Source organism: Podarcis tiliguerta (assembly GCF_965153285.1).
Source record: "Podarcis tiliguerta genome assembly, chromosome: 6".
Taxonomy (NCBI): Eukaryota; Metazoa; Chordata; class Lepidosauria; order Squamata; family Lacertidae; genus Podarcis; species Podarcis tiliguerta.
The window spans coordinates 1,216,073-1,242,862 of NC_139539.1; the positions used below are offsets into that span (position 1 = coordinate 1,216,073).

The 26,790-nt window shown below is 47.0% G+C and overlaps 1 protein-coding gene across 1 annotated transcript; it reads right to left on the reverse strand.

Annotated features, from left to right (window-relative positions):
• On the reverse strand, positions 1–26,790 carry LOC310680586 (uncharacterized protein). Its single transcript, XM_083447439.1, has 14 exons — positions 26,593–26,790; positions 25,613–25,804; positions 21,748–21,888; positions 19,569–19,712; positions 16,914–17,057; positions 14,440–14,550; positions 13,039–13,149; positions 12,223–12,369; positions 8,977–9,129; positions 7,360–7,524; positions 6,298–6,360; positions 4,832–4,897; positions 3,301–3,438; positions 1–167 (listed from the first exon to the last, which is right to left on the reverse strand). The coding sequence occupies exons 1-14, from the start codon at positions 26,657–26,659 to the stop codon at positions 124–126; spliced, it is 1,686 nt and encodes a 561-aa protein (XP_083303565.1). The 5' UTR covers positions 26,660–26,790; the 3' UTR covers positions 1–123.

Sequence of the window (26,790 nt, forward strand, 5' to 3'; positions counted from 1 at the left end):
TTAAATACTGAACTTTATTTGTTCCCTTCAGTTTCAGCATAACAGTGTCAACAGTAAAAATAAGAGTGTTAAGTTCCAGGTGAAATATTTACTTCATTTTAAGCAGCCTATGGGTTCTACTGGCTATTTATGAACTCTGTAGACAGAGGCCTTCTTGGTCATCACACCTGTAAAAGATAATGCACACAAGTGACAGGTGAATAGGAAATTTTTAGTGAATCATAGCCTCAGACACATTAAGGCTGGGATTTCTGGGCCAATGCCTCCTTAGGTCCATAATCTCATCCCCAATTTTTGCAGCACTGGAAGGGGCACAAAGGGTAATCTAGTCCAACCCCTTGCAACACCTGTGAAACAGCTTGTGAGCCAAGAACTTGGCCCTCTTCCCATTATGGCATTTCATAATTATTATTTTTTAAATGGGTAAAACATTCTTTTCAACGCTGGTTCACTTTACTGCAAACTTTTTCTTAACACGGAGTTCATAACTGTGTAAGTAGAAAACGGCTTGAAAATTATGACCACCTATTTTGTCCTGGTTACACATATTTAGAAATGGCTCTACAAGACTGCAGCATCTTCTGATTCATCAAATGCTTTTTTTAGAGTCGAAACAAAATAAAAAAATTCCTTCCAGTAGCACCTTAGAGACCAACTAAGTTTGTTATTGGTATGAGCTTTCATGTGCATGCACACTTCTTCAGAGACACTTTGCATGCACACTTCTTCAGATACACTTTGCATGCACACGAAAGCTCATACCAATAACAAACTTAGTTGGTCTCTAAGGTGCTATTGGGACCCGGGTGGCGCTGTGGGTTAAAGCCTCAGCGCCTAGGACTTGCCGATTGAAAGGTCGGCAGTTCGAATCCCCGCGGTGGGGTGCGCTCCCGTCGCTCGGTCCCAGCGCCTGCCAACCTAGCAGTTCGAAAGCACCTCCGGGTGCAAGTAGATAAATAGGGACCGCTTACTAGCGGGAAGGTAAACGGCGTTTCCGTGTGCGGCTCTGGCTTGCCAGAGCAGCGATGTCACGCTGGCCACGTGACCCGGAAGTGTCTTCAGACAGCGCTGGCCCTTGGCCTCTTTGAGTGAGATGGGCGCACAACCCTAGAGTCTGTCAAGACTGGCCCGTATGGGCAGGGGTACCTTTACCTTTTAAGGTGCTAATGGAAGGAATTTTTTATTTTTTATTTTTTTTATTTTGTTTCGACTACAGCAGACCAACACGGCTACCTGCCTGTAACTTTTTTTGGAGTGCGTGGGTAATCAGAAAAGGACAGTATTGTCATCTGGCTGAGCAGATTGTGCTAAATATGGTCTCGCCACAATTCACCATGGGAAGAACCCAGACTGCTGACCTCAGGTTCAAGACTCATGCAGGAGCCCACAGGTGAAGCTGGTGCTTCAGGACCATGGATAGCTCCAAGCGAGCCACTTGCTCCCAAAAATGATGAGCGCAGATTGAAGTTTTTGAAACCTCTATCTCCTGACCCCCTATTCTAGACTCCACCCCCTTGCAGAGACTTTTCTAGATTCATACAGGACCAATACTTCAGGAACGGCAGATCACTGGGTTTAAGCAGCTTGGAGGTTTCCTAGACCTTCTCACGTATTAAAAAAAGGATATGGACAAGCTGGATGGGGTACAGAGGAGGGCAGCCAAGACAATCAAGGATCTGGAAACCAAGCCTTAGGAGGAACAGTTGAGGGAGCTGGGTGTGTTTAGCCTGGAGAAGAGGAGACTGAGAAGCAATAGGATAGCCATCTTCAAATATGTGAAGTCACCTGGATGAGGAAGCAAGCTTGCTTTCTGATGCTCCAGAGGAGAGGACTCAAACCCATGGATTTGAATGATAAGAAAGGAGATTCTGACTCAAAATTAGGAAGAACCTTTTGATGGCAAGAGCTGCTTGATGATGGGAAAGACCACCTTGGAAGGTGGTGGACTCTCCTTCAATGATGGTTTTTAAACAGAGATTAAATAGCCTCCCCCGCCCCCCGTTTGATTTGATTTATTGTGTTTCCTTGCCACTTTGCATTGAAATGAATCTTAAAGCAGCTTACAAACATTAAATAACAATAATGTAATAAAACATAATGGAAAAAACACCCATGATTTAACTGGGTCACTCGTTTCATGATCATGGAGGATCAGAGGACCCGTCCGTGTTGCATTTGGGTGAGCTGTCTTAACAACGGGCATTATGAGTATTTTATGTGTAGTGAACTGAATAGAAAGATTATGAATCACGGGGAGCATGGAGAGAGTGCATATGAACTTAACAATGCTCAGCTTATTTTTTTAGTTGCCGTTTTGTTAATGCTGTTTTATGGATTATAGAGTGGCTGGGGAAACTCAGCCAGATGGGTGGGGTATAAATAAAGTATTATTATTATTATTATTATTATTATTATTATTATTACTGCCATATCAATTGCTAATCGTGTGATACGCCTTTTGCTGTAATTGTGATGTTTGGCTTATTTTTTTTAGTTGCTGCTGTGTTAATAGCATTTTATAGATTGCAGTTGTTTCATGCATCATATTAAATAGCCATTTGTTGGGGATTTTGATGCTGTGATGGCAGCACTGCAGGGGGTTGGACCAGATGACCCCTGGGGGACCCGCTTCCATTTCTGCAGTTCTATGATTCTATGAATTCTGGCCTCCATAATCTCTTTGGTGCTTTGCAACTCATCACGGTTAAGAGCATTTTGTCCAGAGCAGCTGGAATTGTGGGTGTTGAGCAAAGGCTCCTGTTGCAAAGGGATAAAGTTGGGTGACCTCCTCTTGCCAGGCAGTGGAGGTAGGGAATGTTGGACATTTTCCATATCTGCTCTTGGGTCCTCAGAGCACAGATTCACACGAAGTGGCAACCAACCTTGCAGGATTTAACAGGATTTATTTGAAATGCATATGCAGAACAAAGGTACAGAGCAATGAGTTTGCCATCTGCACACCCCAGTCAGGGTGCGCCCCCTTTTTATACATTTGCAGAATACAATACCACCCGATTTCTTGTAAACCACCTGATTTCTGGGACATCAAAAGTTATAGCAACTTCCTATGTCCTTACATGGGCTTGCCCCCCCTCCTTCCTGTAATGGCCCCACCAGCTTCACCACACCACAGCAATGTGCATTCCTGCTTATCTCTTTACAACCTTGAATAATAAACATTTGAGCCTGTTCCATCAGTGCCAGCCTTGTTCACCTGACGGACCTCTCCTTTCTCAGAAAGGCCTTGGGGGGGGGGGGTTGCTATGGCCCTACCGGGGGGGGGGGTCTGACTGCCCTTACCTGGCTCCACACACTTCCAAGAACAGCCAATCAGGCAGCACTTCATGGTCCCACTGCAGCTGCTGTCGCTCTTGCATTCATGGGTGAGCATTGACTTCCCACACTTGTATGCCGACTCCCTGCAATGGCCTGGTTTTGCTGTGCAAACAGAAAGACACCCGAGAATGGAAAGGCTTGAGTCCCCTGGCCAAAAGCTCTGGGCTCAGGCTGACTCCACATTGCCTCAGATGCTCTGGCATGGGAGAAGCAGAAATTACACCCCACCCACCCAATGTTCTCCCCCAATGCCTTCCTCAGCACAGTTGATGGGGCTGGGGCTGCTGGAAGTTGTATATACTTATATTCAGGTCATTTATGAACCGCTACGTCTTTCTTTCTTTCTTTCTTTCTTTCTTTCTTTCTTTCTTTCTTTCTTTCTTTCTTTCTTTTCATTGTTCATGCTCAATGTTTTGTATTTTTATCCTACCTGTTTCTCCAAGGAGATCCAAGTGGCATTTTTTTAAAAAAAAAAATTCAATGCAAATTTACAACAAAAATTACATTGAATCCAAAATAAAACAGTACTAACAAGCAAAAAGAAAAAAAACAAAACACAAAAGAAAAAAAGACCCCCCCCAAAAAAAACATAAAGCAAAAACAAACATCTACAAATAAAACCATGTCATCATTCTAATCTAGTCATTACCTACATATACACATGTTGACCTCCTTCCTTTGTTCTAAGACCTCAAATTTTTACTCTTTCTAAGTTGTTGTGTCTAATGTAGATTACCTCTATCTTTATACTTTTCGCACCATTTTTCTCTTTCTTTAACCCTGCAAAGCATCATTCTAATGAATGAACTGCTACGTATTTCAAGGAAAATCTCCTAAGCATTTACAACATCCTAAAAAATATTATAGATAGAAGTCCAATACAACAAGTACAGTTTTTTAAAAATAAATAAATAAATCACATTTTAGAGCAGCATAGATAACAGGCAAGAAATCGTTAATCATCAACATGAACGGAAACAACTAGCATGCAGGGACTAGAATGAGTATTAGGAGATCAAAAATGGAGAAATACAGGGAAGAAAAACAATCCCATCCGCCAGTTAAATGACTTTATAGGTGGAAGAAGCACTCTCGCTTCTGATGTTTTAAGGATCTCAAAAATCTGCATTTTTGAAGAGCGGGGCACTTCTCAAAACCTGATTTCCCAAAAACTGGACCTTCAAATCATTTGTTGCCAGGATTATCTGGTGTAGGCAGACCTTGTTGGTCTATTGCTTAATGGTTTTCTGCAAGTGGATGGTTTTATATTTCACTGGTCTTTATATGAAGAATGCATGAAGTTTCACTATTCACTTTGGGGGGGGGCAGCAGGTGAAGGTCCTTCAGCAAGGTTGTGCCTTTCTAAACACCCCCCCTCTAGAGACGTGAGCTACCTGAGCAACCAGCTATGGCCCCTTGTTGGTCAGAAAAGGTTGCAATCCATCATGTCTAGCAGGTGCCACGTTGGCAAAGGCTCTCCTCTCGCCCTCCTTACCTGCTGATATTGGTGACTCTGTTGGCTTCTCTGTTTTCCTCAGAAGAGGCGTAAGAGTTGGAGCCCCTGGGGAAAAGCACCGTGAAAGAAACAAGAAGCGTAGATTGACACCTTAACACTTGATATTTCATTGGCTCTTGGAATTTGGGCAATTTTCTGGGTGTGCAAGACTGCCGCTCTCTAGCAAGAAATACCAACAACAGAAGACTGGCAGATGAAGACATTGGATTTTTTGGAGCTGGCTGACCTAACTGGAAGAATCGGCGACCAGAAAGAAGAGGAGACACAAGAGGATTGGAAGAAATGTAAAGAATATTTAGCTAAATATTGTAATATAAGATAAATAGAAAATTCTTGGAAGTAACAAATAGGCTTAGGGGTAGAATAAGAATAAAGGTAAAGGTACCCCTGCCCATACGGGCCAGTCGTGTCCGACTCTAGGGTTGTGCGCCCATCTCACTTAAGAGGCCGTGGGCCAGCACTGTCTGGAGACACTTCCGGGTCACGTGGCCAGCGTGACGAAGCTGCTCTGGTGAGCCAGCACCAGCGCAGCACACGGAAACGCCGTTTACCTTCCCGCTATAAAGCGGTACCTATTTATCTACTTGCACTTAGGGGTGCTTTCGAACTGCTAGGTGGGCAGGAGCTGGGACTGAAAGACGGGAGCTCACCCCATCACGGGGATTCAAACCGCCGACCATGCGATCAGCAAGTCCTAGGCACTGAGGTTTTACCCACAGCGCCACCCGCGTCCCAGAATAAGAATATGTGGTAGTAAATATTAATGATTAGAATAATAATAAAGAGGTTAGTCGATGAAAGGAGTTAATATTATTAGAAATATGAAATTGAAGAACTGTTATGCAGGTGATATAATGAAATTCAGATAGAGGGAATTTGAGGAAGTCAGTTACCAATGTTAAGAGATTTAGGTATTTGAAGTACGGTAATACTTTTCTTTTGTGTTTATTGTCTTTGTTGTGTGTTTTGTCATGTTTTTTGTCATATGTGAAAAATCTGGAAAATCAATTTAAAAAATTGGGGGGGGGGGGGGGAAGACTGCCTCTCTCTAAAGAGTCTCCAAGGGCAGAGTTTCTGACAGAAGAGGGAAGGGTTTCAGTGGGAAGGGATAAAAGCTGGCATGGTGTAATGGTCAGAGAGTCGACCTAGGACCTGGGAGAGACCGGGGTTCAAGTCTCCCCCTCAGCCATGAAGCTCCCTGGGTGGCCGTCTCTCAGCCTTGCTGAGTGGTGCTCCCAAGGTGGTGGTGGGGTTTCATTGAGGAAGCAGGGAGGCAGGTACGTTACCTGGAGGTCCTTGGAGGAAAAGGTGGCATATAAAGGTGAGAATAAAATGGGACCCTTGATATCCTGGGGGCAAAGGGGTCCTTTTATAAGTCCACCTGGGGGGGGGGGAGAAAAGAGCAGCTCCCTCCCTTCTTCCTTCTGTTCTTTCTCTCTACCAACCTGTGGCTCCAAGTTCTGTCTGGGCTTCAGCGCTGAATGTCGGTGGTTCCGCAGCTGGACTATCTAAGAGAAGAGCATTATCAGCGGCTTGGCATTAATGTTGCCTGGAGGCAGCAATGGGCCACAGGAGATTGAACAAATGGCAGCTTAATCCAGACCAGACAAAGGTGCCCTTCATCATCATCATCATCATCATCATCAGACATCTGAAGGCAGCTCTCTTTAGGGAAGCTTTTAATGTTTGATGTATTACAGTATTTTAATATTTTTTTGGGAAGCCGCCCAGAGTGGCTGGGGAAGCCCAGCCAGATGGGCAGGGTATAAATTATTATTATTATTATTATTATTATTATTATTATTATTATTATTAATATCCCGCCCATCTGCCTGAGTTTCCCCAGCCACTCTGGGCGGTTTCCAATCGAGTATTTAAAACAATACAGCATTAAACATCCATCATAACATGAATCCAGCCTGTTTTGGGTGGGGCATGACTCCCATTCAGCAGTCCAGATTACAGTCTAGGGGTGTTCCTGGACTTAACCTCATTCATTCATGCATTCCCTATACCACCCTTCACCAACAGTTCACAGGGTGGTTCATAATATATAAAAAACCAAAAATACATACCATAATAGCAAACGAAAACAAGAACCCCTCCACACACCATTTAAAAGGCCATAGATTGATTAATCAGCCAAAGTTCTTGTTATAGAGAAACCCCTGGCATTTAATAATAATAATCATAATAATGATTTATAACCCCCCCCCCTCCCTGGCCAAAGCCGGGCTCAGGGCGGCTAACACCAGTAAAATTACAATGGGGGGGGGGGGACCCAATTTAAAATACAGGTTAAAATGCAATTTAAAAAGCAGCTTCATTTTAAAAGTAGCCCATAAATCAAAACCGTAAGGGGAATAATTAGTGGAGGTGCCACCCCCCACCCCCAAATGGGCAAAGGAACCTCCAATCTCCAGCCCTGACTCCAGGATGTGCCCAGTTCATGTGCCACCCCCCCCCCCGAGCATCCCCTCCCCTCCCCAGCCAATCCTCAGCCTCACCTGGGGGAGCCTCACCTGTGACAGCCAGGCAGACCCACCCGCAACTCAGCCAGCAGCACTTCTCGCTGGGCCCGGAGCAGTCGTTGTCTCTGACGCAGAAGGTCAAGGTGGAGCAGTCTGGCTCCCGGCTCTTTGCAGCTTCGAGGGGGCAGGTCCCAGGGCGCACTAAGGGGGGGGATCAAAAGGGAGGAGGGAGAAACTGGGGCCAGAGGGGGTGGCTGCAGTGGGCCGCCCCAGGACTCTCTTTCTCCTTCCCCCTATTTTTCTTGGCACGAACGGTGGATTTACTTCCAGAATTTGAATCTATACATATAAATTAGCATATGCAAGTTTTGTGCAAATTTGGGCCATAGCTGTCAAGTGTCCCTTATTTGGCGGGACAGTCCCTTATCCCAGCGCCATGTCCCGCTGCTGTCCCGTATTGATGAGGCTTCATTTGGCTGCTGGCTGGGCTTTCTGCCTTTGGCTCGGAGGGGCTCAGAAGCTGAACATACCTGTCCCCGGAAAATCCCTTATTTTGGCTGGATCCAATAAGGCTGCTGGTCCCTTATTTTCAAATCTGTAAGTTGACAGCTATGATTTGGGCCATAGGACTGCAAACCAAATCTCTTTAGGGCCTATAGCAATGACCCCAACTGTCCGGGCTCCCACCCAAAACACAATGGCGGAGACTCTTACTTGTAGGTGAGAGTAGTAGAATTGCAAAGTTGGACGGGAACCTGGGGGTCATCTAGTCCAACCCCGCAAGGCAGAAATCACAGTTAAAGATTCCCTGACAAATGGCCATCCAACCTAATGTTTAGGCAGAATCTTGTTTCTTGCAATTTGGAGTCATTGGTTCAGATCCTAGCTTCAGGAGGAGGGGAAAACGAGCTTGTTCCATCTGCCATGTGACAGCCCTTCAGATATTTGAAGACAGGACTGCCAATCATCCATCAGGAATAGTGTCCTGGCAGAATTCCTGAACATTCCCCTTTAAAAAATAGCTCAAAAATGTGGTGGGGTTTTTTTTGGAGATTTTGTAAAAAAGCTCAGCAACTTTGTCCCCAAAAAGCTCCATATTTTCACTTATTGAAATATGGCAACCCTATTTGAAGATTGCTCTCATATCTCCTCTCTCTCTCTCTCTCTCTCTCTCTCTCCAGGCCCTTTGCCATCTTGACCCCGTCCTCTGCACAGCAAGGAAAATATCTTTTTTAAAGCAGAGTAACAGTATAGATTCAGCGGATGTAACCTTTGGTGAAAATGTAATCATACTTGGTGACACAGTAATTGTATAGCAATCGGAATGCAGTACTTTATAGAAACAACCTTTCTGAGTTAAGAGTCAGGAGAGGAAGAAAATATAGACTAGAGCAGATCCCAGGGTTAAATGTGGCAGAGTTTGTTTAAGCCTTGAGCAGGATGCAGCCCTGTGGATCACCCAGTCTTTTTCTGCTCAGCTCCCCATTAACTTCCGTCTCCAAACTTGCTGGCCTCCCAGTGTGTGTTTCTGTGCAGACTCAGCTGTGGCCACCAAGAGCTCTCCTAGCCAGGCCCAGGAACTGGGAGGGAGGGGAAGAGACAGGGTGGGCTTGTGTGGCCCCCAGAGCCTGGGGAGAAGCAGGGCAGCCTTACCTTCTTCCGCCTCCTTGCAGACATTGGTGCAGCTGATGGAGCAGCATTTCTTGGTGCCCTCGCAGTCAAAGTCATGGCTGCAGTTCTTCAGGGATGGTTCTGGGCAAGGCCCCATGGAGCCCCTGAGCTGCAAAGGACATGCTCCGGGCTTCACTGCAACACACAAAACCCATGGACCTCTGAGGCACAAAGGCAACGGTGGTGAGGATCCCACCAGAGCAGGCTGGAGAGGGGTCAGGGGACGAATGAAGCAGGAAAGCTTTCCAGTGTCCATCTGGCTGGGCAGTGCAATTCCCAGAGAGGAGGAGTTGGGAGATGGTGACCAGGAGATAACCGAGGAAGCTACCGTTGACTCATCTCACTCAGTAATGTCAGGGCCGTCTTCACGGTGCGGGGCACCCGGGCGCCAAATTCTGGGGGGCACCAGGTGCCTGGCACTGAAGCTGCCTAAGCTCTTAACTATCTACCTGTTATGAAATAATAAATAATTTTGATCAAGCTAGAAAAACAAAATACATATATACCTAGGTATTACCGAAATGTATACCTACTGTTTCACTAAAGAACTTTTGACTTTGTGTGCTCATTTACCAAAGACGTGCCGTGCCAGCAGTGGCACTTGTCATTCACACAACGGCACTTGTCATTCTCAACGGCGCCGTGCACGCAAAATTAACTCTTGTTATGTTACATATTGTATTGAGCTGCTCTGCAGCAGAGGGGTCAGCGGCACCTTTGACATGACTGATGTTTCTCCTAAGTAGGTGCCTAAACAACACTTATAAGTTTAAGTGTGGTGGTGTTGTATACTTAGGTATAAGTGTATTGTAAATAATAATAATAATAATAATAATAATAATAATAATAATAATAATAATAATAATAATTTATTTATACCCCGCCCATCTGGCTGAGTTTCCCCGGCCACTCTGGGCGGCTCCCAATCAAGTGTTAAAAACAGTACAGCGCTAAATATTAAAAACTTCCCTAAACAGGGCTGCCTTCAGATGTCTTTTAAAGATAGGATAGCTGCTTATTTCCTTCACATCTGATGGGAAGGTGTTCCACAGGGCAGGTGCCACTACTGAGAAGGCCCTCTGTCTGGTTCCCTGTAACCTCACTTTTCGCAATGAGGGAACCGCCAGAAGGCCCTCGGCACTGGACCTCAGTGTCCGGGCTGAACGATGGGGGTGGAGACTCTCCTTCAGGTATACTGGGCCGAGGCCATTTAGGGCTTTCAAGGTCAGCACCAACACTAAATACAACAATAAATGGGCAAATAAAAATGTTTGTTTCTTTTTCCTCCCTTTTTTCGTAAACAAGAGATAAGGCATAAGCGTGGTGTCTGACATAAACATAATAAAAGTTAATTTGGAGGCTAAACTACATTTGGGGGCACTGGGCAGATCTTTGCACCCCAGAGGTGCATATGCTAAAGACGGCCCTGAGTAATGTCCACCCTGACAGGCCACAACTCTCTGGGGTTAAGGCAGGGAGTCTCTCCCAGATCTACCTGAAGACCCTGGTGGGGACTGATACTAGTCAACCTCCTTGCAATGCAGGAAAAACAACTAGAGAATTTTGTGGATAGTTTTTGGGCAATGACTGCTCCTTAAATAAAGAGGAGGTTGGGGTTAATGTTAACAATGGTTTGTAAACCAACTACAAGCCTCTAGCCATAGTTAATAAACCTCAAGTAAGCTCCTGAGCTGCGTTCACACACAGCAGAAAGCCACAGCTTACTGAACCATAGCTTAGCAAACCCTGTTTCGTGTTATGTGTGAACCAAGCTACTGTGGAAGATCCTGAACTAATGGACCAATGGTCTGACATTGGATAAGGCAACTTCCCATGTTTCTATGTAAAATACCATTAAGAAGATCAGAAGAACATCTGCTGGATGAGGCCAATGGCCCATCAAGTCCAGTATCCTGGTCTCACAGTGGCTAATCAGACTCCCCAATGGAAATCTTGCAAGCAGTTGTTCAGCGCATAGCTTCCAGACTTGATTATTGTAACTCGCTCTACGTGGGGCTGCCCTTGAGACTGACCCAGAAACTCCAGCGGGTGCAGAATGCCACGGCGAGGCTCCTTACGGGGTCTTTGCCATGGGATCATATGGCTACCAGCTGCACTGGCTCCCAGTGGAGTACAGGATCAGGTATAAGGTGCTGGTTTAAACCTTTAAAGCCCTATACAGCCTAGGACCCTTGTACCTACGGGACCACCTCTCCTTGTATGTCCCACAGAGGACCCTACGAGCTTCAAACAAAAACATCTTGGAGATCCCGGGCCACAGGGAGGTTAGGCTGGCCTCAACCAGAGCCAGGGCTTTCTCGACTGTGGCTCCGATCTGGTGGAACACTCTGCCACAAGAGACTAGGGCCCTGCGGGACTTGACATCTTTCTGCAGGGCCTGCAAGACAGAGCTGTTCCACCAGGCCTTTGGTCAGGGTGCAGCCTGACTCCCTCCTTCTGTAATCCTCACAGAACTCTAGCCCAATGGTTGCCATTAATTTGATTCTGAATTGATTTTAGAATGAATTGATTTTAGAATGCTGTGTTACTTTTATTGTTGTTGGCCGTTCTGAGCCTGGCTTCGGCTGGGGAGGGCGGGATATAAATAAAATTTTATTATTATTATTATAGCCCTTTCCCCCTCCTGCAGTTTCCAGCAATTGGGATTCAGGAGTCATTGGCAGCCTCCTCCTCCTCCTCCATGAATTCATCTGATCTCCTTTCAAAGCCTGCTAAAAACCACATTTGTGCACCACAACCGCCTCTGTTCTGGTGTGTCCTCTGAAAGCCACACTCCTCATCCTCATGATGCAGAATGAAGCATGTTTCTGCAGCATCCCTGATACCTGAAGGAGCGTCTCCACCCCCATCGTTCAGCCCGGACACTGAGGTCCAGCTCTGAGGGCCTTTTGGTGGTTCCCTTGCTGCAAGAAGCCAAGTTACAGGGAACCAGGCAGAGGACCTTCTTGGTGGTGGCACCTGCCCTGTGGAACGCCCTCCCATCAGATGTCAAAGAGATAAACAACTACCTGACATTCAGAAGACATCTGACGGCAGCCCTGTTCAGGGAAGTTTTTAATGTGTGACATTTTGATGTATTTTTAATCCTTGTTGGAAGCTACCCAGAGTGGCTGGGGAAACCCAGCCAGATGGGTGGGGTACAGATAGTAAATTATTATTATATTATTATTATACCTGACCCGTAACCCCCTCCAAGAGGCAACTTACCCAGGAGAGGCACCAAACAGACGCGGGCACAGCCATTCCAGCAACACTTCCTGGCTCCGGGGCACTCGCTGTCAGCCCTACACCCCTGCCAGCACCACCGTGGGGTATTTGGGGGCACGACAGGACAGGCTCCAGGCCGCTCTGCCTCTGACAGGAGAGGGAAGCAGAGGGGAAGAGTTTAGGAATTCCATTTGTTTCCACAATTAAAACTTGTTCATTGGTTACCGCGTAGATGCCCACTTTGCCTTTCTCGTGTTTGACCACTTTGACCACCAGAACCGGCACTTTTGCTGGTGCTGCACAAAACCCGTTCTGCATTTCTAAGACATTGATGTTCCAGCACCTGAACTTGGGAACTGCCTGCCTCATGATATCAAGCGGCCGCCTTTACCTGCGCCCGCTGAAAGCATTCTTGTTTAATAAGCAAGCAAATTCTTATTAGGAATTTTAGGACAAGATTTGCCAAAGGATAAGGAGAATCTATTCATGCATACGACAACAGCAGCCAGAATTTTATTAGCTCAAAGATGGAAAAGTGATGAAATGCCAACGAAAGAACAATGGCTCCAAAAGTTGGTGGAATACCTGAAATGGCAAAATTGACTGAAAGACTGAAAGACAAGGACAGTGATGACTTCAAAAAAGTGAATTGTGAATGAGCCCCTACAGAGGAACTCTAAGGGGTGTGGTGAACAGGAAAGGTGTGTGGGTCTGAGATTTTGAGGAGGGTTTTTTTTTGGGGGGGGGGGAGATTCTTGAGTTTTCAGAGGAGGGCTTTGCCCTTGTAACCCCAGTACTCCCTCCAGAGTCACTCACCTGCAGGTGGGGGGGTCAGGATGGGGCCCTTGCCTGACTGGCCAGGTGCGTAAACGGTGGCTGAGGTGGGTCCCACGAGTCTTGGTTCCGCTGTGTTTGTTTTGGTTGCAGCTGGGGAGAAATGGTGAAGAATCAACAGCAGGACCAACTGGAACAGACCGCCTCTCCTGGTCTGCCCCGCAGAGGACCTTAAGGTCCACGAATAACCATAGTTTAGAGGTCCCTAAGGAAGTCAGACTATCCTCTACCAGGGCCAGGGCCTTCTCAGTGATGGCTCCGATCTGGTGGAATGCTCTGTCCATGAGACCAGGGCCCTGCAGGATTTAACCTCCCACCTCAGGGCCTGTAAGACAGAGCTATTCCGCCTGGCCTTTAATTTGAATTCAGCCGGATCTTTTATTTCCCTTCCCTCGCCCGCTCTGAGACGCCACAGCCAAATCTCCCCTGGCCCAAGTAGGACCAATTCAGCCAGCAAGGCCTGGTGATTATCTAACTGATTTTTGAATTTTATTGTTATTCATGTTTTTATACTGTATTTTATGCAGCCTTTATAATAATTTTAAAGTGTTTTAAATTTGTTGTTAGCCGCCCTGAGCCTGGTTTTTGAACCGGGAAGGGCGGGGTATAAATAAAAATTTATTATTATTATTTATTATAATAAAAAAAGAAAAAGAAAAGACAAAAGAAAGCATTCTTGTTTAGACCAGCCAGCACAGACGCATTGGGTGCTGCCGGTGCATATTTAATCTGTATTTAGTTTATTGCAGAACTTATTTTTTGAATCTTTTCAAGAGTGGCTTTCAATGACCATTTTATTGTTTCATTCTCTTTGTGAACCGCTTTGAGGGTTGTTTCTGGGTTTTTCCAACCATGAAACGGTGCATAGATTTCAAGATCCAACTGGCACAAAATACTCCACATCCCCCTCCTCCCCCCTCCAAGCGCTCAGAAAGAGGGAGGGACCTTGTTGCCATAGCTACATGCCTGGGTGAGGATTGGCTGAGTAGTGCAAGGAGCCGACCGAGGAGGAGGAGGGGGGGGGGGGAGACTGGCAGAGATGCCCCTCTATGGGCTCCTCCACACTTCACTGGTGCCTCAACCAGAGAGCATGGCAGTCTGGAGAAAACTCGTTGTCCCCTGGAGAAAACCACTCTCTAGTGCTCAACGGGAGCAAGCAGGAATTTCCCCCTGGTGGCCATGCTTTCTAGGCAAGGCACAAGTGAATTGCGAATGAGCCCCTACAGAGGAACTCTAAGGGGTGTGGGGAACAGGAAAGGGTGAGTGGCTCTGAGATTTTGAGGAGGGTCTTTTTGGGAGGGGAAAGATTCTTGCGCTTTCAGGGGAGGGCTGTGCCCTTGTAGCCCCAGTACACCCAGCAGAACTCCCTCCAGAGTCACTCACCTGCAGGTGGTGGGGTCAGGATGGGGCCCTTGCCCGGCTGGCCAGGTGCGTAAACGGTGGCTGAGGTGGGTCCCACGAGTCTCGGTGCTGCTGTGCTTGTTTCGGTTGCAGCTGGGGAGAAATGCAGCAGAATCAAGAACAGGAGAAGCGCTTCCCATTTAGACCAACTGGAACAGGGATGTCCAACTGGTCAATTGCAATCTACCGTTCGATCGCGGGGCCTTTCTGGTTGATTGCGTGATCCTGATTGATCGCCACTGCCCCCCCCCGCTCCAAAAAAGTTCAACAACTTTGTTGAAGTCTCCCGAGAAGAAGCAGAACAACTGGGGGGGGGGGGGTTCCTCCCCAAAAAACTCAACAAGCTCAACAGCTCTGGTCAATCCAGATCACTGCCAGTGTTTTCATAGTGGGAGTAGATCGCAGTCTCTTGGGAACTGGACATCCCTGAACTAGAACAATAGATCTAGTTACAGGTAGGTAGCCGTGTTGGTCTGCCATAGTCAAAAAAATTTAAAAAATAAAAATTCCTTCCAGTAGTGTAGCACCCTGCTTGTGGTTAACGCTTAGCTGGAATGAAATATTCAACGCAGCAATAGAGAAATTAAAATAATAATTTATTTGTCAGACAAATAAATGATTGGCACAGTGGTATATTTACCAAAAGCTCTGCACACCCCAGCCCTGGTGACCAGCACTTATATTCCCTCAGCCCAGCCTCCTTACTCCTCCTTTGGCTGCCTCTGTCCAATCAGCCTGGTTGAAATTCCTATTGGCTGTCTGATAGAACCAATCATAAAAGATACACCCATTTCCTATTACCTTTTATGGGAGACAAAGAGCTATATTTCCTTCTATCATATATCTTACATTTGCCTTGACAAGGCATCTTAATTATCAGATCACCCTATGCCCTTTGCTCTTCTGCTCTTTGCTCTTCTGCCCTTGGCAACAGGGGCAGATGGCTAAAACAGATGGCTCATGGTTTTAAATTTTGTCATATAAACAGAGGTCTTGGGTTCACCTTCTCACACACCATCAATGAAATAAGAATCTAATATAAGAATCTAACATTTCTTACTTTCTAGATTTCGCATAATTACACTAAAGTCAATACATTTCATATATATAACACATAGATTTTTAGAAGAAAAAGAACTTAATAAAAAAACAGTTTCTAAAGCAACCCCTTCAATTTACAGCCCCGCCGCCAGCTGTTGTTGCTATTAGCTCTTTGCCCCTTTAACCTTCTCAGGATACCTTAAACCTTGGGAAGATATGGCTGAGTCTGAGTAATTACCAACTCTAATTAATGTTTTTGCAGCTTGGATTGTATTCTGTAATTTGTATGACCTTTGTTCCCAGCTTTTGCTCCTTTTTACAACTTTGAGGTACTGCAACAAATCAATGAGGGGCCCTGTTCAGAAAAATAAACATCTGCCAAGGCTAAACATCTGCCAAGGCACTCAGCAACTTTTACTGCCTAGCCTGGAGCAAGCATCTGAAGCAAGCATCTACAGATATATTTTTAAGCTTATTTAAAATACAGATCTTTGATCAGATGCCTCATTAGCACCTTAGAGACCAACTAAGTTTGTTATATGCCTGTTGTCTTTGTCCATGGAGTTTTCTTGGCAGGGATACTGGAGTGGCTTGCCAGTTCCTGCTAGACAGCATCTTAAAAAGCAGAGACATCACATCATTAAATGACAAAGGTCCATATAGTTAAAGCCATGGTTTTCCCTGTAGTGATGTATGGAAGTGAGAGCTGGACCATCAAGAAGGCCAATCGCCAAAGAATCAGTGCTTTTGAATTCTGGTGCTGGAGGAGACTCTTGAGAATCCCATGGACTGCAAGAAGATGAAACCGATCCATTCTGAAGGAAATCAGCCCTGAGTGCTCACTGGAAGGACAGATCGTGAAGCTGAAGCTCCAAGACTTTGGCCACCTCATGAGAAGAGAAGACTCCCTGGAAAAGACCCTGATGTTGGGAAAGATGGAGGTCACAAGGAGAAGGGGATGACAGAGGACGAGATGGCTGGACAGTGTTCTTGAAGCTACCAGCATGAGTTTGACCAAACTGCGGGAGGCAGTGGAAGACAGGAGTGCCTGGCGTGCTCTGGTCCATGGGGTCATGAAGAGTCGGACATGACTAAACAACAAGTTTGTTATTGGTATGAATGTCGTGTGCATGAAGGTATCTGAAGAAGTGTTCATGCACATGAAAGCTCATACCAATAACAAACTTAGTTGGTCTCTAAGGTGCTACTGGAAGGAATTTATTTTATTTTGTTAGAACAATAGAATCACTGAATTGCAGACCTGCAAAAAAACCCAAAAGACATTCAGCCCAACCCTTGCAATGCAGAGGTTTATACTGGGTGTGTGTGTGTCACCTGACAGACTCCAGCCTTCCTGCGGTGGCTTGAGAAAGAAGTTGACCTTTCCGGAGTGCCACTAGGGGAAGACAAGGTACCTGGGAGAAGCGCTGAACACTTGAAGCCGCAGTCCGTAGCGATGCACTTCTCGCCTGCTGGGCAGTCAAAGTTATCCCTGCAGAAATCGATGCAGCTCTTTGGAGTGGCTTCAGCTGGTGCCTCTGAACACGGAGCGGGATTTTCTGGAGGGGGGAAGAGGGTTGTTCACAGTCACAACCTTGCTCACTGCCTCCTGCAGGAGGGAGTTCCACAAGTTAACGCTGCGCTGCATGAAGAGAACCCTGTCTTTTATCTGCCCGGAACCTCCCCAAATGCAGCTTCATTCGATGCCCACAAGTTTTAATGTCATTCGTTTATTTTATTTTTTTAATTTTTAATCTGTGTATCAGGGCAGTTCACAAGGTAAAAATACACATAAGTAGTTAAAACAAAAACAACAAAACAATAGCACGCCACCTAAAACACAGTGCTTTCCCCCCCTTAAAAATGCTTAGGGGTTACTCTCATGGAAACGATGCCTTATGAGGAACGGCTAAGGGAGCTGGGCATGTTTAGCCTGGAGAAGAGGAGGTTAAGGGGTGATATGATAGCCATGTTCAAATATATAAAAGGATGTCACCTAGAGGAGGGAGAAAGGTTGTTTTCTGCTGCTCCAGAGAAGCGGACACGGAGCAATGGATCCAAACTACAAGAAAGAAGATTCCACCTAAACATTAGGAAGAACTTCCTGACAGTAAGAGCTGTTCGACAGTGGAATTTGCTGCCAAGGAGTGTGGTGGAGTCTCCTTCTTTGGAGGTCTTTAAGCAGAGGCTTGACAACCATATGTCAGGAGTGCTCTGATGGTGTTTCCTGCTTGGCAGGGGGTTGGACTCGATGGCCCTTGTGGTCTCTTCCAACTCTAGGATTCTATGATTCTATGATTCATTTTGACTCAAGAAAACCACAGTTTTATAGTTCAAATCGGGAAAAACACTGTAAATGGACAAAAGTCGAAAGATTCACAAAATGTTTGGGGTATGTGTCCCCCCAGAGAAAAGCACTGTAAAAACACATTTGAAGGGCTGTAGAATATTAATCAGCCAAAGGCCTGGTTGTAGAGGAACATAGTTTAATTATGGATGTTGATATTTTAATGACTGTATACTGGGTTTCTATGCTGGGAATCTGCATGATAAATAATAATAGGAGTTGGTTTAGCATTTCAAATCAAAAGGGAGAGAAGCATTAAAATTGTTTGAATAAGGCAACCCTTTAAATTGCACAAATAAATCACTGTACCAAAAAATACATTTGATTTGTCCCATGTGCCACATTCACTGTGTGATTAAAGAGACACATGTGCACAGATGACCTGCCAGGGACTGTTTTCCTTTCAGGTCACACAAGCCCACGTATTTAAAACTTTTCCAATGATGTCTTTGGGTTGTTGTTTTCTCTGCTGCTTTTATTTCGCTGTGTTTTATGTCATTGCGAACTGCCCTGGATAAATATTTCCTAAGTAAACATGATGGCAGAAAGTGAGGAGGAATTAAAAAACCTCTTTATGAGGGTGAAAGAGGAGAGAGCAAAACATAGTCTGAAGCTCAACATCAAAAAACGAAGATCGTGGCCACTGGTCCCATCACCTCCTGGCAATGCGGGAAGACCTGGGTGCATTTCTTCCAAATCCTTCATATTTTAACCCTATGCTTAAAGACACCCGTGTCCAGGAACAAACCTCTCCCCTTCTCCAGGCTCCCTGGCCCACAGCCTCTCTGAGCTCGGTCCTATTCCTGGGAGACAGTGGGAAAGGCAGAGGTTTGTTGTGTGAAGAGGCCTGAACTGGCTGCGGAGGATTTTCTCAGAGCCTTGGGAACTGGCTCCTGGCCACCTTCTCTTAGATCCAGCGGGGAGTTTGGCAAACAAAACCTGCTGGTGCATTTCATTGAGCAAATAAGGTTAGCAGGAGGGTCACTGGCACAAAACTCCCTCCTCCCTCTGCTCTCTCCTACAACTGTTTTCCAGGTATCGCTGCACCTCCTTCATCCCTGCCTTGTCATGTGACACAGATAACTGTAAGTATCGGTGGGTCCATTTAGTTTAGCATTGCCTGCACTGACTGGCAGCAGCTCTCCAGGATTCCAGGCAGGGATTTCTCCCAGCCCTACCTGGAGATGCTGCCAGTGGGGATTGAACCTTGCATGCAAACCAGGCGCACTGCCACTGATCCGCGGCCCTGCCCTAGGGCTGCTTCATCCCAAACTTGCTTTCTGTGGGGACCAGAAACCAGGAAGGACTTTGCCTGTCCAGGACTTTTCTGCCCAGGAAAGGGTGCCCAATTTGGAGAGTCTGGGAGTTTCCCTCTTTTCTCTTCTGGTACGATGTGGCTGGGCTTGCTTGCTTGAGCCACCTGCAACTATTTGCACTGTATGCAGCTGACTGCTAAGGTCTGGGTGGCCTGGCTTGATCTGTGAGAGGCCGGCTGGCTAGCAGGTTTGGTGTCGTGGTGAAGAATCAGACGGGATGGCCATGCCTGCGTTTGCAACCTTTGGCTGGATGCACCTGAGAGTTTAGAATCACAGAATGATGGAATTGTAGAGTCTGAAGGGACCGCGAGGGTCATCCAGTCCAACCCCCAGGAAAGTTAAGCACCCGGAAACTCCCCACCCCCATGCTTGGCGCCCCAGAGATGCTCATGAGACGGTTCTGGTACCTGCAGAGAGGTTCAGGCACTGAAGGCCACAGCCAGCGAAGCAGCACTTCTGGTCCTCAGGGCAGTCTCTGTCATCTTCACATTGGTTCCCGCAGGGGGTGCCATTCGGCCTTGCCATCCTCCGTGGGCAGATGCCAGGCCTAACTGGGGCAGAAAGAAGCACAACGCCATTCAGTCGAAGCCTTTGTTCTCCTGCCCCAAGGTTGCTGCCCAAGAGCCTTTCAGTATGACATGTATTGCAGCATCTACACTTTGGGTTAGACCCAGAATGCAGATTTCTCAGAGGCCGGTGGTGCGCATACCTCCCCCCGCCTCAGAAGTGGCATGCCTGTCCTCTGATGTTAGTTATGCAAATTTATTGATTTGGAGTGTTTATTTTGCTCCCCGATCTTGTGACCGCCAGGCCTCTTCATGCCTCTTCCCATCAAGGCTGCCATTAATCTTCTGTCCCAGTGACCTGTTTCAGTCTGTTCCTTAGACATGAACACCATGATTTAGAAGAGGCAACACGGAGGGCACCTACCGTTTTGGCAGGCAGCGAGTGCCAGGATGTTGTCATTGTTGCCACCTGGAAAGCTCAACCCCTCGCAAGCGGAGAAGGAACGTTATGTGCCCGCTACGGAGGTCAAAGCGGTTGGCGGGGGAAGGCGATTCTTGGACTGAACTGACTCTGAGCTCTGGAGGGCTTTATCTACTCAAAGGGAAGCCTTTGAATTTGGCCAGGTAACAAACTGGCAGCCAGGGCAGATCTTTGAAGAGGGAGGATTTCTTCACTCAGCACATCTGGGCATTAAGCCATGTGCAAATAAATAATGTCTGGTATCAGCAGTGCTCCCCGCCCCCCCCCCTAGAAAAATAGCTGCTGGCCATGAAGTTGTTGCAGTAAGTGCCACACTTTTTAACAACAACAAAAAGAGGTGCCAGACTACATACCCTTGAGTGCCCCCTGAAAAAAAGCACTAGGTATAAGCAACATCACAATGTCTGCCTGAAATCAAGGAGAGCTGCTGCCAGTCTGTGCAAGAAGTGCTAAGCTAGGAGGCCCAAGGGATAATAAGGCAGCTGCTTATGTTCCTAGGAGCAGCTCTCAATTGCCTTCATTTGCTTCATGGATTTGTCTGATCCTCTTTTAAAGCCATATAAATGAGTGGCCATCATTGCTCCAGGTGGGAGCAAATTCCATAGATTAGCTGCATGCAGAGTGAAGGATTCCTTCCTTTCTGTTTCATCTTATGCATGCGACATAAGGTCTATTCTACCCTGGGTCCAATTCTGGGCACCACAATACAAGAAGGATATTGACAAGCTGGAAGGTGTGCAGAGGAGGGTGACCAAGATGATCAAGGGCCTGGAAACCAAGTTTGAGGAGGGAGTTGGGGAAGCTGATCACCGAAGAATGGATGCTTTTGAATTATGGTGCTGGAGGAGACTCTTGAGAGTCCCATGGACTGCAAGAAGATCAAACCTATCCATTCTTAAGGAAATCAGCCCTGAGTGCTCACTGGAAGGACAGATCCTGAAGCTGAGGCTCCAAGACTTTGGCCACCTCAGGAGAAGAGAAGACTCCCTGGAAAAGACCCTGATGTTGGGAAAGATGGAGGGCCCAAGGAGAAGGGGACGACAGAGGATGAGATGGTTGGACGGTGTTCTTGAAGCTACCAGCATGAGTTTGATCAAACTGCGGGAGGCAGTGGAGGACAGGAGTGCCTGGCGTGCTCTGGTCCAGGGGGTCACGAAGAGACGGACACGGCTAAATGACTAAACAACAAAGCCTGGAAAAGAGGAGTCTGAGAGGAGATATGAAAGTCATCTTCAAATATCTCAAGGGCTGTCACATGGAACAGAGAGCAAGCATGTTCTCTCCTGCTCTGGAGGGTAGGACTCAACCAATGGATTAATGTTACAAGAAAGGAGATTATGACTAAACATCAGGAAGAACATTTGGACAGTAAGAGTTGTTTGACAGTGGAACGCACTTCCCTCAAAGGGTGTGTCTCTCCTTGGAGAGGTTTTAAGGCCACCTGTCAGGGGTTCTTCAGCTCTGATTCCTGCCTTGTAGTGGGTTGGATTTGGGGATTCTTTCTGAATCTACAGTTCTGTGATTCTTTGGTTAGGAAGACAGGCGAGAGCTTCCCTCTCCCAAGCTGAGATCCGCCAGCTCAAAGACCCCCCCCCTTACCTGGGCCAGCTGCCACACAGCGCATGTGGCAATCGTCAGGGCAGCACTTCTCCCCGGGGCCACACCAGGTGTCATCCAGACAGCTCACGTGACAGGCCTCCTTCAGTCCAGAGCAGAGCTTCGGACAGTAGCCTGGGCTCACTGGGGAAGAAGAGGGATGGGGGCCAAAATCTGCCAATGTGATTTCTCATATTTGCAAACTCAAGTCCAGTTCCCCATATTGCTGTGGATTTTCTTCGTGAAAATTCACCATATGAACATAGAAGAGCTCTGCTGGATCAGACCAGTGGCCTATCTAGTCCAGCCTCCAGTTCTCCCAGTGGACAGCCAGATGCCTCAACAGGAAGCCCACAAGCAGGATCTGAGCGCAAGATCACTTCCCCCTCCTGTGGTTTCCAGAAACTGATATCCGGAAACATTTACTGTGTCTGACATGGAGGCAGAGTATTACCGTCATGGCTTGTCACCATTGGCAGCCTCTTGTCCATGAAAACATACATGCTTGTGTATGCAGTTTGGCTGATATACAATTTTTGCAAGGAATTTGCTTGTTTGCATGTTAGTTTCACTTATGCATGCATTTTTATGCACACACTCCCCTGTTATTTGCACTCTTGTACACATTTCTCATCTCTTTTTTTAAAAAAAGTATTATTTTTTTATTTATGCTTTTCACTTATATGCATTTCAATAGCTTTACAATTCATAGCTGTCAACTTTTCCCTTTTCTTGCAAGGAATCCTATTTGGAATAAGGGAATTTCTTTTTAAAAAAGGGAAACGTTGACAGCTATGATCATTCTCACATTTCAAAAACTGACTTCCTTCCTCCTCTTTCTGCGGTTCCTTGAATTAATTTTTTTTTACATTTCCTGCATATTCTAACTTATTAACTTATTCTTTCATCAGATTTCTCATGTGGGAAACTGCGCCGTGCTGAAGAAGTGAAAAATTTGAAGGATCCCTGCATTTTTGGAAGAAGCAGGTTTGCCTTGAAGTGTGACCTGAACGGAATTTCACCCCATTGGCGAAGACTTCAGCGAGAGGCGAGGTTCCTCCAGAAATGTTCTTGAGATGAGGCCAAGCCAGGTGGGAGCGGAGGAGACAGACCAGAAGGGATGCCGTGTTCCCACAGCAGAAACCCCTTTGGCCAGGGAGCCTGTCCCTCAGAGTGGCCTCAGGGCTTGTTCTGGTGACTCAGGGCTGAGGGAGGATTCCGCCTGACCTTCTCCTCCCAACTCCAGCTTGATGGATAAAACGTTGTGGTTGATTCACCTGCAGGAGGTATCAAAGTTCTGGACTGGATTCAGGAAGATCAGACGATTCAGGAGAGGTCAAAGAAAGAACACAATGCATTGATAAACTATGGAACTCCCTGCAACAGGAGGCAGTGATGACCACCAGATTAGAGGGCTTGAGAATAATAATAATTATTATTATTATTATTATTATTATTATTTATTATTTACACCCTGCCCATCTGGATGGGCTTCCCCGGCTACTCTGGGCGGCTTCCAACAAAGAATTAAAATACCGTAGTCTGTTAAACATTAAAAGCTTCCCTAAAGAAGGCTGCCTTCAGATGTCTTCTAAAAGTCTGCTAGTTGTTCTTCCCCTTGACATCTGGTGGGAGGGCGCTCCACAGGGCGGGTGCCACCACCGAGAAGGCCCTCTGCCTGGTTCCCTGTAACCTCACTTCTTGCAGGGAGGGAACCGCCAGAAGGCCCTTGGGAGATGGACCCCGGTGTCAGGGGTGGAGACGCTCCTTCACGTCTACTAGGCCTTTGAGGCCATTTAGGGCTTGAAAGGTCAGCACCAACACTTTGAATTGTGCTCGGAAACGTACTGGGAGCCAATGTAGGTCTTTTAAGACTGGTGTTATGTGGTCTCGGCAGCCACTCCCAGTCGCCAGTCTAGCTGCCGCATTCTGGATTAGTTGTAGCTTCTGGATCACCTTCAAAGGTAGCCCCACGTAGAGCACATTGCAGTAGTCCAAGCGGGAGATAACCAGAGCATGCACCACTCTGGTGAGACAGTCCGCGGGCAGGGAGGGTCTCAGCCTGCGTACCAGATGGAGCTGATAAACAGCTGCCCTGGACACAGAATTGACCTGTGCCTCCATGGACAGCTGTGAGTCCAGAATGACTTTAAAAGAGAATTGGACAGATTCATGGAGGAGGAAATGGCTATGGATGGCTACTAGGTAGGATGGCTCTGCTCTGCCTCAACAGATGGAGGCAGCAATGCTTTTGAATCTCGGCTGCTGGAAAACAAAGGAAGGGAGATGGTTCTTGTGCTCAGGTCCTGCTGGTGTTTTTCCACAAGAGGCATCTGCCCGACCATTGTGAGAAGAGGATGCTGGCCTGGATGGGGCCCCTCTGGCCTGATCCAGCTGCTACTGCAGGTCTTCGCTGAGGTTATTCCTGGAGGTGATTCTTTCACCCTGGTTTGACAGTCATCTTGCCAAGAAACTGAGCTAAATGAAAATTATGGCATCCTTACCACTGAATTTTTTTCTCTAAAATTTATGTTCAACAGAAATAATGGCGCCTGTCTGCCGGCTTTGATGTATGTGATTTTTGCATTGCAGAGGGTTGCATTAGACGAACCTTAGAGTCCCTTCCATCTCTGCAAATCTATGATTCTATGAAGGTTTGCTGCTGGAAAGGCAGAATCAGGAGGGATGTTTCAATATCTCTTTCCTGTTCACAGAATATAAGCATTTTATCTCTGAGCCACTTTTTGTTAGCATTTCAGAACAGAGTCTTTCCCCTCAAAACACTCAGAGTGTTTTTGAATATTCATGGCAGAAAGTTGGCTGAGCCAATGGCCAGGGGTGAGGGGAGGCTTGAGAAGATAAGAGGAGCCCTGGTGAATCAGGGCAATGGCCCATCTAGTCAGAGAAGCATAGAAGCATAGAATGGTAGAGTTGGAAGGGGAGCTGAGGGTCATCTAGTCCAACCCCCTGCAATGCAAGAGTCTCAGCTAAAGCATCCATGACAGATGGCCACAGGCCCAGACATTGGGGGGGGGGGGGTCATATGGGCCTCAGATGCCAAAGGGGGCCTTGGTCAGCATATTCACAAAACAAATTAAGTCTTTCTTTCGATCAAGAACGCCTAAATGGTTTAGCAATGATAAACATAAACCACGATAAGGCGAAGTTGCTTGATTTTTCCTGCGTAATTCAAGAATTTGCAGAAAAGAAAGCTAGGAAAGCATTTTTAAATGTAAATACTTAAAATAATCATTTTCCCTATGTATTTTTTAAAAAGCACTATTGTATATCTGTATTTTCCATTTTGTCTTTATATGCAGAAGCAGTTCAAGCCTTGAAATAAAATTATTTGTCAGCATAACTTTTGTGAAAATTATTTATATACTTACTTATTTATAAGACTTCAGTTATCCCCAGGGTAAAAAAAAAAGGGGGGGCAGATTATCTACCTGGCCTGGGTCTTTGCCTGGCTCTGCAAGGCCCTGGATGGCCATCCAACCTCTGATTAAAAACCTCCAGTGATGGAGAGTCCACAACCTCCCGAGGGAGACCAGCCTCCTGTTCTCACAGTGGCCCACGAGACACCCACTATGGGAAACCTGCCAGCAGGACCTCTCCCCTCCTGTATCTTCCAGCAGCTGGTGTTCAGAAGCAGAGCCATCCTGGTTACTAGCCACTGGTATTCATCTCCTCCATGAACTTGCCTAATTCTCTTTTCAGGGCATCCAGACTGGTGGACATCACCTGCCTCTTGTGGGAGTGAGTTCCATAGTTTAACTCTGTGCTTGTGGAAAGTCAAACCATTTGGCCTCCCCTAAGCCCGTGGTTCTCACCATTGCTGCTCCCATCCTCTGTCTGCCCCACTTACCCATTGCAGGATGCGCACAGATCCTCAGAGTCCCCACGTTGCAGCACTTCTCACTGCCGGGACAGGAAGCGTCGGAGAGGCAGAAGACCTCGGAGGGCTGGGCATCCGGATTCCTCCCTGGTGGGCACAGGCCAGCTTTCTCCAGGGCAGAGGCAGGGGTTGAGGGCAGCGGGCTTCCCTTTTCAGCGCCTGCTGTGGAGAAGAAGACACCATTCGGGCAGCAGAGCGTCTCAGAGACAAGTCACAGCCCTGCCTCCTCTTGGCCGGCCGGCCTTTCCTGTGAATTCCTCTGCTCCAGAGGGTGTTTCTCTGGAGAGGAAGGTCCTCCAGAAAAGCTGCCAGCGGGTGCTGCTGATCCCTCAGTGGCAGAGCAGCTGCCTTGCAAGCAGAAGGTCCCAATCCCCAAAGACATCTGCAGACAGGACTGGCAGAGAGCCCTGCCTGAAGCTCTGGAGAGCCATTGCTGCCAGCCAGTGTAAGGCAACACTGGACTAGATGGACCAACAGTCTGATTCAGGAGAAGACAGCCTCCTAGTGGGAGCCAGTACAGTGTAGCGGTTAGGGTGTCAGAGTAGGACCTGGGAGAGACCAGGGTTCAAATCCACACCTGGCTATGAAGCTCACTGGGTGTGACCGTGGGGGGGGGGGGGGAGATGGTGCCTCTTAGCCTAGCCTACCTCACAGGAGTGGGGATTAAGTGAGGAAGGGAGGGAAACCACATACGCCACCTTGAGCTCCTGGGAGAGAAAAAGGTAAGATATAAATGCAATTAGTAAAATAAAAAATAAATAGTCCCTGAGCTGCTAATGCCTTTGTAGCAGCTCCTGGAGAGGAGAGGAGAGGAGAGGAGAGGAACTCCCGGCTTGTGCATGAGAAGAGTCAGATCCCTTTCTTGCAAACCCAAACACACACACACACACACACACACACACACACACACGTTTCTCTTTGGCTCAGCTTGCACACCCTTCTCCACTAACCTCCCAGCCCTGGCTTGGCCACTGAGACGATTAGCCCCGCGAGAAGGCAGAGGGATGGGCGCTGCATGGCTCTGCATGGAAGCGGATGGCCTGCCCAGAGTTGGACCGCCTTGGGCTATATATATATATACATTGGCCTGGTGGACCTCCCTCCCTCGCCGCCTTCCCAGGAGAACAGGGGGCGCTTGCACAGGAGTT

Bases quoted from the DNA above. Each gene is read 5' to 3' on its own strand.
- LOC310680586 (XM_083447439.1), bottom strand. From the start codon at position 26,659: ATGCAGCGCCCATCCCTCTGCCTTCTCGCGGGGCTAATCGTCTCAGTG. The intron at 14,551-16,913 runs GTACCTTGTCTT...ATTTCTCCCCAG, and splicing joins GTGTTCAGCGCTTCTCCCAG to CTGCAACCGAAACAAGCACA. The intron at 4,898-6,297 runs GTTGGTAGAGAG...GCTTTTCCCCAG, and splicing joins GACAGAACTTGGAGCCACAG to GGGCTCCAACTCTTACGCCT.